The 11216-nt window shown below is 41.4% G+C and overlaps 1 protein-coding gene across 1 annotated transcript in view; it reads left to right on the forward strand.

Moving 5' to 3' along the window:
* The window catches only part of RMND5A (required for meiotic nuclear division 5 homolog A), a 94416-nt gene extending 84371 nt beyond the window's left edge, over window positions 1-10045 (forward strand). Inside the window, exons 8-10 of the mRNA XM_014530222.1 lie at window positions 1755-1857; window positions 4337-4491; window positions 5695-10045. Of these exons, the coding sequence (XP_014385708.1) occupies window positions 1755-1857; window positions 4337-4491; window positions 5695-5758 (322 nt within the window). The 3' untranslated portion in view covers window positions 5759-10045. The remainder of the gene's footprint in view (window positions 1-1754; window positions 1858-4336; window positions 4492-5694) is intronic.
* Window positions 10046-11216: the final 1171 nt, after the last annotated feature.

Consider the following 11216-nt stretch of genomic DNA (forward strand, 5'->3'; position numbering starts at 1 on the left):
GAGGGGTCCCAGACTGGGAGAGGGCACAGGCGGGGCTGAGGGACCCTCCCTTCCCCCTGAGTGCACAAATTTTTGTGCACCGGGCCTCTAGTATTATATAATTAGATGAATTAATACTTTGAAGATCTTAATTCAGTATAAGCTTACAAAGTCATACATTGAGTAAACGAATCACTCTGAGTATAAGACATACATTGGATTTGAATGTAGCTCAGTGTACAAAATTCAGTGGTAAGGATTCAGGTTCCACGGTACAGCTGACCATTAAGAAACTACTGCTTGTTGAGTTTTGTGTGGCATTAAAGAAGAATATCCACACTGATCTGAAAAGCCAATTAAATTACTACATGTCTGTTGAGGCTGGATCATTTATTTCAACCAGAAGAACCCTTTGCCACAGATTGAGTGCAGAGGAAGAGTTAAGAATTCAGTTGCCTTCTGTTAAACCAGTCAATAAAGAGATTTATAAAAGTGTAAAGCAATGCCACTCTTCTCACAGACAGACTTTTAGCTTGGAAATAGGGGGTTTGGGGTAAAGATGTTATTTATAGCATAATAAGTTTATTACTTTTAAATGAATTAATATTTTAAAATTTTCTTGATTTTAATTTCTGATATTTAATCTAAGTGATGATAGATATAATCCACAAAAAAAATGCTCTTTCATATCCTTTATATTTAAGCATGTAAAGAGGACCTGAAACCAAAAAGCTGAAGAACCTATTTTAAGAAAGTAACTTTTTTAGCTCTTCTTTTCATTTAATTCCTCAAGTGATATTTATTGATTTCAGAGAGGAAGGGAGAGGGAGAGAGAGATAGGAACATCAATGATGAGAGAGAATCATTGATCAGCTGTCTCCTACATGACTCATACTGGAGATTGAGCCTGAAACCTGGGCATGTGCCCTGACTGGGAATTGAACCATGACTTCCTGGTTCATAGGTTGGCGCTCAACCACTAAGCCACACCAGCCGGCCTCCTCAAGTGTTTTTAATCCTGTTATGTGCCAGGTAATGTGTGGGACACAGAGATAAATAAGGTACAATCTGTGCTCCATAGGGTGTACCATCTGAGTGTAGGAGACACTTGTGCAATTAACTCTAATGCATGGCCATGCTACAGGTCAGGTTGTCTGGGGAACAGCCTCTGCAATGGGTAGAGATTGACATGAAGAAGTTTATTGGGATCAGCCCCTGTGGGGGGATGAAAGCAGCATGATTGGGCAGAGGAAAAGTTGGGATGTATGTGATGCAGCCTGACCAAAGGCCTCAGCCATCCTTGAGGAGCTCTGGAGCTCTGGTGGGCCTGTGGAGTTGGCTCACATTGGGACAGCAGGGCTGGGCATTTGTATCCATGCAGAGCATTCATTGAATATGACCCTAGTCAGGTGGCTTTCGTCAGCTTAGGGCAATCCTGAAGAGGGCCAGCTGAGAACTGACTGCCAACACTTGTGCCCTAAACGGGGGTGATCTGGGTCTAGGAGGAACAGTGTAAGAAAATGTCTTAGAATGTCATTAATGTTAGGAGTGTCATTAATGACGGATAGGTAGGGCCCATTAAATCGGGTGGTTCTGTACAATTTAAAACCTATTTATGTGTGTACGTGCGCACACACACTAATTTAGCAGAGCAGAGGGCTCTGTGCCCTGCCAAACGCCAGGGTCCTCTGCACAGAGTCTCGAGGAATTGACATTTCTGGGACCAAGCTGTCTGGCACTGGCCTGGCATTGACATTTCCTCTTCTGTCTCCCAGTTTCTCAGCAGGTTGCGTGGCGCTGCCAGCTTTAATTAACATTAAAGCTGTGATTGAGCAGAGGCAGTGCACTGGAGTTTGGAACCAGAAAGATGAATTGCCCGTGAGTTCCATTTTCTCTTGATTGTTTACTTTTCCTGTCATTAGAAGAATGTGAATGTTAAGGGTTTAGAATGCCAGTCTTGCCTTTTAACTGGGGAACATTATTGTAGCCATTTGACAGGGATGCTTTGATGTATATGGTGACATGATTAAATAATAGAAATGGGAGCAAGTATGTTTTGGAGGCACTGGAGGAGTTTTCTTAAAAGTTTGACTTTGGCAGTGAAAGCTAATGAAGGCCCTGGCCGGTGTGGCTCAGTTGGTTGGGCGTTGTCCCATGCACCTAAAGGTCGCTCTTTCAGTTCCCAGTCAGGGCACATACCCGGGTTTCAAGCTCGATCTCTGGTGGGGGGTCGTGCAGGAGGCAGTAGGTTGATGTTATGCTCTCATATCAATGTTTTCTCTCTTCTCCCTCCCCCTCTCTAAAATCAATACACGATTCTTTAGAAAAGAAAGCTAATGAAGGAGACGTCAGAAGTGGGGAGGGTGGGATATACTGTAGTATACATAGTGCTCTGCACATGGCAAACCAGTGGTGCTACAGTTTTCTTTTAAATATAAGAGCAGTGAGTCATTTTGATTGGATTTAGTTTTATCTTAAGCATTGATATTTATGAAATCATGGGTTTGAGCTGGTTATATTTGTCTAATACCATTCAAAATAAGTACATAGCTATTAGATTAAAGGTCGTCCTTGTGACCTCTGCAGTCCTCAGTGGCCCTTCAGTGCCGTGTGTCCTCTGCTGCCTGGAGCAGGCCGTGGTTTTAAGCCTCAGTTTTAGTCCCTTGCCAGCTTTCCACCTTCCCCAAGTAGTTTCTCCATTTCTGAAATGGGGACCGTCCTTCTCTTTTGGGACTATTAAAGGCTAGAGACAACATAGATATACTTAGAATAACATGGGACATGTAGTAGGTACTCACGTTTTGCCTACAGGGAGTGACAGAGGTCACTGTAGTGGTATTTCCACCGGCCTCTGACAGATACCACAACTTTGGAATTATCCCTGCATGGTTCTGTCAAGACCCTGAAGGGCAAAAACGTGCTTTTGGCTTTTGTCTCTTTTCTGCCACCTGTGCACAGGTTTATCTGCAGTTACCCTGCTCTTCCAGCTGGTAACTGTTGGTTGGTTGCCCAGCTTCTCCTCGGAGATCTGGTTTGATTTGAAGCACAGGTGCATTCCCAGCCCTGCGTGTGATCAGGGCACCAGCAGCACCCCTGTTTGACTGCTGCACGTTGGAGCAAGCGGAGAGAACTGAGCCTTCGCTTGCTTTGCTGAGGCAAGTGCCCGCAGGATGCTGGGAGTTTCCCAGTTACCTGTAAGCACCTCTGCTGCTTGTGCGCTAGGAAAGAGCCTGCCGAAGTCTGAATTCACCTAAAGCCTGTGTGTCAGGGTAATACAGCACTTGGAAGTGATGGTCTGGCCATTTTTTCTCAGGATTCTTCTGTTACACTTGGTCAACTTTCTTGAAAGAGTCCGGGTAATAGACTTTTATATTGATAGCCATTGTCGATTTAGAAGGAAGAAAACAGAATAACCATTTGTGGAGCCCCTGCCAAATATCAACCCCTGTTAGGTAACTTCCTAGCTTTTGTTTGTTTTGTTCACTGCAAAGAGCAATACTGGGGCTGTGATTGTGAAAAGTCCTGCTGAACTTTAGCTTCAAGCCCTTGTTACAGGTGGTTTCTCTGGGCCATTCTACACAAAACGGGAGACTTGGATCTGAAGCTCACACGGAAGCAAACCATGTTTAGTTTGCTTTTAAAGGAATGAATACACTGAATTTTATCATCTAGTTAAGTGTGCTGCAAAACAGTCAGGATTTCTGATGGGTTTTACTGTTAGGTGCATCTAATGAATTTCCAAGAGTGTTTAACTTCTAGGACAGTGATGGCGAACCTTTTGAGCTCTGCGTGTCAGCATTTTGAAAAACCCTAACTTAACTCTGGTGCCGTGTCACATATAGAAATGTTTTGATATTTGCAACCATAGTAAAACAAAGACTTATATTTTTGATATTTATTTTATATATTTAAATGCCATTTAACAAAGAAAAATAAACCCAAAAAATGAGTTGGCGTGTCACCTCTGACACGCGTGTCATGGGTTCGCCATCACTGTTCTAGAACATTGATTTGCCTTTAACTCTTAACTCTCAGACATCAGAATTTAGCTTAAAAGTAGTGTTATATATAATTTAAGATGGAAGCATTTTCTCAATCCGATGAGATTTTGCTTCCCTGCCGTTGTCATCAGTTTGGCTCAAATAAATTCATAAAAATTCTATGAAAAAAAGGCAATTTTGAAGGTTAATATAGAATTATGAATAATGCTAGAATCCCTAAGACTGACCCTCTCGAGTTAGAAGAGTGTTGTGAGAGGTAGGATCAGAGGAGTAGGTGTTAGCAATGTTCTTGGCTGCACAGTGCATACTTGTGAAGATGTTTGAGCTGTAACGAGCCTTTCACTTTTCTTTAACAGATTGAAGTGGACCTCGGTAAAAAGTGCTGGTATCACTCCATATTCGCCTGTCCCATTCTTCGTCAGCAAACAACAGATAGCAACCCACCCATGAAATTGGTCTGTGGTCATATCATATCAAGAGATGCCCTGAATAAAATGTTTAATGGTAGCAAGTAAGTATCTGACTTTTTAAACGTTAGTGAAATTTTTTCTTTTGTAACTTAGTGGGAAGTGAAGTAATGAGGGTAAATAAATGTTGCTAGACTTTAAAAGTAAATAGATTTTATAAGTACTCATTTGGCGTAGTGGGTGGCATCTGATTTTTTTGTCAGTCTTTTTAATTTGTTGGTGAATTTGGTGACCAGATTTATAAGCATGGTCTTTAGCGCCTTTTGGGTAGGTGATACAATGTCAACTCCTCGTCCCCCTTTTACACAAATGGTAGCATGTAGCATACATACTATATACTGTTCTGTCAGTGCTGTGTCCTGGAGATCTTATACTAGTATATGCTACCGAAAGAGTCCTCATTCTCTCTTTAAAACTGCAGATTAATCTACCATGTGGAAATAATGATCATGAAACCAGTTCCTTATTGATGAGCATTTAACTTTGGTTACTGTAAAGTGAATTACCTTATCTATACGCTGTATATAAATTCATAGAATTGAAATTGCTGATTCAAAGGGTATATATACTTATGCTTTTTATACATTATGAGTCCAACTTTTTATTAAAAACATTTCAAAAGCTTATTTCTAGCGCAGGCAGCTAGAAAGTTGCTCACTGGAGTTTATTTCAGACCCATTGTGGTGAAGTCTTTCTTTAAGAGGAGGCTCTGGCATGCAACACAGGCATTTGTGCCCTTCCCAGACCATGCAGCCATGCTGGCTGTGTGCCCCACTGCAGGGCATGTCAGCTGCTCTTGGTAGCTACATACTTTGTAGGCTCAGCAGCTGGCATCAGATTTGCTGCACTTGAGTGGGTTGTGTGACCAGTAGATTTGAAACTCATTTCGAGACAGACAGGTGCAGCCTAAATCTTGGAGAAGAAAAATTGGATTTACTTCTGAAAATTCCCAAAGCAATATGCAGAACAGGTGTCTTTTCTTTGTGTACAAAACAGTTTTTACTGATTTCCACTGAAGAAGAGCCTTTCAGTTTAGGGTCTGGCTTAGGTGGAGTTTATTTGTGACCCTCCAAAGCTTGGCTGTTATATTAAGAGAAAGCACAGCTCATCCTCAAAATACAGACACGTTTGTGTGTGTTTGTCAGTCTGTGTATGTAATTGTTAGAAAGACGTTATAACTATGTGAAGTTGAATGCTCAGTACTGATCCTGTTCTCTCATTCAGTGTTTTTTCCCCCTTCTCTTTAGATTAAAGTGTCCATATTGTCCAATGGAACAAAGTCCAGGAGATGCCAAACAGATATTTTTCTGAAGAAATAATTTTAATTTGCAGTTTGTAAGTGAAACTGAATTGTGGGTGCATTTCAGAAGAGAATGTTCCATTTAATGCAGCTACCCAAGGACTCCCGTGTTTATATAAGCTAATGCTCCAAAAACTTTGCCAACATTTTAGTGCACACACACCGAGGGAGTGTTCCAGACGAATATTATCATAGGGCTTTATTATATTCTTGGTCTTTATTTCCGATCAAGTAACTACACCAGCAGTTGTCATTCAATGCAGGTTTTTGTACTTAATTATATGGTGATTTTTTTACTTTTTAAGAGCAGAAACAGAAATTGACCTCCCCACCATGTGATTAGTATTTTTCCTGCTTTTACTTTTGTCATTTTCTTGATAATTGTAAGCTTTGGGAATGTTTGTGAAGAAGTTTTATTTCCTGTTATGTGTACATAATTAAATGAAAATTCTTCAGAAAAAGTTTGGAAAACTGAATTGTGGCTATAAAACTAATTTGCTTTTTTTTTTTTTTTTTTTTGCCTAAGGAAGAAAGCTGTGATAGATTTCAAGTTTGCTTTTTGATCTTTTTCTCTGCTCCTGTTCTCACTGAAAAGTCAGCAGACCTGCATTTGAGTTCTGCTGGTAGCCTGGCTGCCTGTTTTTAAAATCCCATCATGAATTTAGCAGGTTGATGTGAGAAGTCTTCCGCTAGAATAGAGTGGAAGGAGCACTATTGTTTCTATGCTTTTATTGCCAAGAGGTGCTTGTTTTAAAAGTGTGTTCAATAAAATGAAATTCTGAAGTTAGAAGTGTTAAGTTGATATTTGCTCCCTTGGTCTTAGTAGCCCTGTGCTCTGAAATTTGCCTTCAGGACTTGGCTGTCCATTGCATTTGTATACCATGCAGACACAGTATTGTGTGTGTGTAGATGTGCACCAGCATCAAACATTGTGCATCTGGAAGGGGAGAAGCATGTTCCAGTCCTAAAATGCAGCCACCAGAGTCATTACTTTAAATCCTTAAAGTTAGAATCTAGCGAATTTTCTGTAGTGCAGAATATGTTTATTGCTGTTTTTGTATTTGAATAGTATACTGTTCAATGCCTCTCCTGCAGCGTGTATCATCTCATTGACTGTGAACCTGTATATTATTCTAATGGATACACAATGACCTTTTCTCTTGTGTGGTATCTTCATTTAATGCACTTTCCAGAAATAGCCATGTGTAAGAGTCTTTCTCTGTATGATGAACTACATGGAAAAGACTTCCGAGGACATAATTCTGACAAACCTGTTATGTTACTTCATTATAAGAAGAATGGTATATGGATATCACCAAATATTTTGCAACTTTATTTCATCTGACATGGAACTGAACATCAGTATAGGAAAACTTTCATGAGAAAACGAAAAAAGAAGAAAACAAGCAAAGAGAACCATGACACTTCACTTTTTAAACTACAGATTGACTTAGGTTGGGGAGAAGGGGGAATGGATTTGGTGCTAAGTTAATTGGAAGGTGGCAGCACTTGCAGTAATACACCAGCCTGGCTGGTTTGTCCTGAAGTGTGTACCTTGGGGAGTTGGGTTTTGTTTATAAAGTTGGGGTATTACAGAGAGCCCTGCCTGACTGGCGTGTGTGGCCAGGCGTAGGTGGAGGGCTACTGTGAGCTGTGTAGATGAGCCAGGAATCGTGCTTAGCCTGCTCAGAGTGCTTGCTTTGTTCGACCCGAAACGTATCCCCACAGCAACTCTTGCGCAGTGTTTCTGCTTTCCTGTTACAACCCTCTCTAAAGTTCCCTTCTCTCCACTCTCGCAGTGAAGGAGGAAAGTGGGGAGAAGCTCCTTGGACTCCAAAAGAAGGTAGAAAATTCAAGGCAGTACTCTGGTTGAGGACGTAAAACTGGTTTATTTTTTCTTTTGACTTAAAACCCAGAGTGTCTTTTTTTTTTAGCTTTTCTAAGCCAGATTTAGCTTTATTCTCACCTACCATCTCAGACACCTACACGGCATTTAGGCTTCACACAAGGCTTCACACAAGATTTGAACAGTACAGACACATTGCTTTAGAGGCTGGTGGTAAATATTTTTGGCAGCCAGGGACTCAGTTGTCTCAGGCCACTTTCGGGGACAAAAGCCAGAGCTCTGCTTTGTCCCTCTCCCAGTATTGGGAATCCTGTTGACAGTTTCCGTGCAAGGTCCTTGTAGTCCTACTGGACAGGGTTAGGGCCAAAAATTTGAAACTCTTGATCTGATTATTTAACATGAAAATTATGTTTTGTGATCCTTAACTAAATGCATGGACTTAAAATTTACTGGTGATTAAATGTGAAGGAGAGGTGGCCTTGAAGAGGCCAGATCTTAACCAAAGATACTGAAATACAGTACACGGTCCTTCCTACTCCAGTAACACCTTCACCAGAGCTGGCCGCACCATGTCACCGGGGCTGCGGAGGTCAGCGGTGCTGGAGGACGCCCTTCGCCACACTCTGCCTTCCACTTGCAAAAGGTCACGATAAAACCAAGGTTTCTTACAGTCAGACTCTTTAAAATAATGTACATTGAAAACCAATTCAGAGTGGTTGTTTAAATTCCTGTAGGAGCCATTTCCATTTATCAGTCATGGACTATACTAAACCAATAAAACCTTACTAGGTCCTTAGATTCTGCTTCAGCCAGAGCATCTGTGCTTCCCAGTCTGAAGCACAGTGGCTGAAGTTGTCTTTCAGTCTTCTTTCTCGGTGGTGTGATCATCACAGATGCCATTTCTGTTGTTTTAATGGTGATAATGTGAGACTTCTAATACATAAATGAACGGGTATTGGTGCCTCTTGATTTTAAAATTTTGAGAAAAGAGCCACCTCACATTCATAGGATGTGTGAGTATTTTATGAGTGCATGAGCATTTAATTGAAAATAAGAAAATTATGAAGTCAACCTTTTGTTTTGATTTTTCTGAAGCAGCTTTGTACACAGAGACACTAAGACCCACACCAGGTTTGTGGGGAACGAGGATCCTTTTTTGTCTCCAGGGAGTCCCACAGGTTATGCCGTTGGCGTTCAGTATTCTCTATGCTGTGAGTTATTTCCACCTCAGTGACTTCCGCTTTGGGATGGGAGAGACTACAGAAACCAAGAACTCTTGGTTACCTGCACACGGCAAGCTGCTGGTAGGCGTTAGCCCTCTGGTTTTCCAGCTCAACCTCTGACCGAGTGGACTGCCAGCCAAGCTGGTCAGCTATCTTAGTCAGAAGACTCAGGTTATTTTCAGGGAAGACGTGGAGGCATGATTTGGTTAAATTCATCACTAGGATGTGTAAGGTAAAGACACAAACCAAATATCTCTCATTACTTAACTACATACATTCTCTTTGGTAACACTAGAATGCTGCGGTCGTGAGGGAGTGTTAGCAAGGATACTCACCTCGGTACTTCATAAGCCTGGCCAGCTGCGGGGGTTTTATGGGGTACAATAGTGTTTGCCATAAGCAGGTACAAACTTCATGGACTGTTTATTGAACTATAATTGAGTAGATACCAAAAATAGAATGACAAATGTATTTTAATAGCAGATGAGGCAACTAGTTGTAGGCGAGTTTTCCACTGTTGATTTTACTTCTACACACAGGGAGAGAAAACGAAGTTCTGTTTTCAGGACATTTCCCTCTACACAGTTTTAACCGCAGTGAGCGTATGCTTCATTTACTTCCAAAGAGGCAAAAGCAGCTGGAATTGACTCAATAGCACACGCTTTGTTTCATGATATGGGTGAGGACCTATTCTTATTTTAGCAGTCACGTAACATTCTCCAACGAGGCAGATGTGGGGTTCACTAGGATTTAGTGCCTGATCTTTTCTTTTGGGAAGGGGTGGGAGTGAATGTATTGGGGATGGGAGGGAAGCAGGAGAAAAAAAATGGGAGTGTGAGTGAGTGTGCATGTCTCTGAAATTCACCATGACCCCCACCTGTGTCTAGCAAGGAGCAGGTATTTAATGTATTTTGCTCATGACTGCAGTGTGCATGTTCCCCCCTCTGTGTTCTCTAACTTACACTAAAAGGACTCATCAAATCATCTTGTTCAGATGGCTCAGGATTGTATTTCTTTTGCTTACCCTGTGCTCTTGGGTTCTATAGTATTTCTATAATTATGTAACAAGAATAGTGTTGCACTGTAATCTATTATATAGAGCTATATGTATGGAAAATTTTGATCAGTTTTTTAAGCAATGTATCCTGTTTGCAAAGGCACAATAAAGTTGCATATTATAGACAATAGGCAATAAAGCTAAAAATAAACCTTATTTAACACAAACCATATTCATATTCTCGGTTCATTTGATTTTGGAAAAAGTCTAGCATTAGCATATCTAGTAGTTTCAGGGATTTCATTTTAAAAAGTTCTGATATATTTAATTTATAAATTTCAGACTGATAGAGTTTTGGGAACTGTAAGAAATACTTTGTCAATGTGTGTATTTCTATATCAAACACATGGCTTCTCCTGTGTGTATTTTAAAAATTAAAGAAATAGACACTTAAAAAATCTTACGGAACCAGTTTGTATAAATATGACAGATATGAGGGAGGGAGTATACAGATGCCATGGTGAGACGAGAGCATTGCTGAATGCCTTTGCTAAGGGGCTGCATATAAATAATTTAAAATATCTTTTGTCACCATCTCATCCTGTTTCTGCATCACTAGCAGTGTGAGGAGAGGGGGTTGCCGGACACAGTCCCCAGTTCCTAAGTAGGTGGTTACCTTCGTGTTTCCGCAAACACCCACGCTCTGGACAGCCAGGGCCCTGCCCCACCCTCTGACCAGAGTGATAAGGCCCGAACTGCTCTGTCCAGGCTGTGGAGGAGTGGGGCTAACCCTCGGCATTACCAGGGAGGGACAGAGGCTGAGTTGTCCCTCCTCCTCAGTGACAAGCTAAAGGTAAGAGAGACTAAGAATGTTTGTGGTGCCTGTGTGTGTGTGTGTATTTTTAATGTACATTCTTATCTGAGATTTTAGGTTTCCTACCTGTGGGAACCACTGTGGGTCCTACCCAGTCACATTTGGAGGTAGTGGCCCAAGTAGTCCAAACAAGGCCTGTCAGGACAGGCCAAAGATCCCACCACCTGGCCCTGCAGCATGTGGGCTCCCTGGGACTCAAGGCGTGCTCCGTAGCAGCACTGGCATCACCTGTGAGCTCAGTCCATTTGCAGATGCAGATGCTGAATCAGACTGCATGTTTGTGAGCAAACTGGATCGCCCTCAGATAAACAAATGATGTTAGCTCACTGACATGTCTCCAGCTTCATTTCTTAGGCCCTAGTGATATTCGTGTTAGAAGTGAGTGCCCTTGCTAAGTGAAATAAGCCAGTCAATGAAAGAAAAATACCACATGATCTCACTCATTTATGGATAATTAAGACCATTATAAACTGATGAGCAAAAATAGATACAGAGGCAGAGCAACATCGAACAGACTGTCAAACTACAG

The sequence above is a fragment of the Myotis brandtii genome, unplaced genomic scaffold (assembly GCF_000412655.1).
Source record: "Myotis brandtii unplaced genomic scaffold, ASM41265v1 scaffold1172, whole genome shotgun sequence".
Taxonomy (NCBI): Eukaryota; Metazoa; Chordata; class Mammalia; order Chiroptera; family Vespertilionidae; genus Myotis; species Myotis brandtii.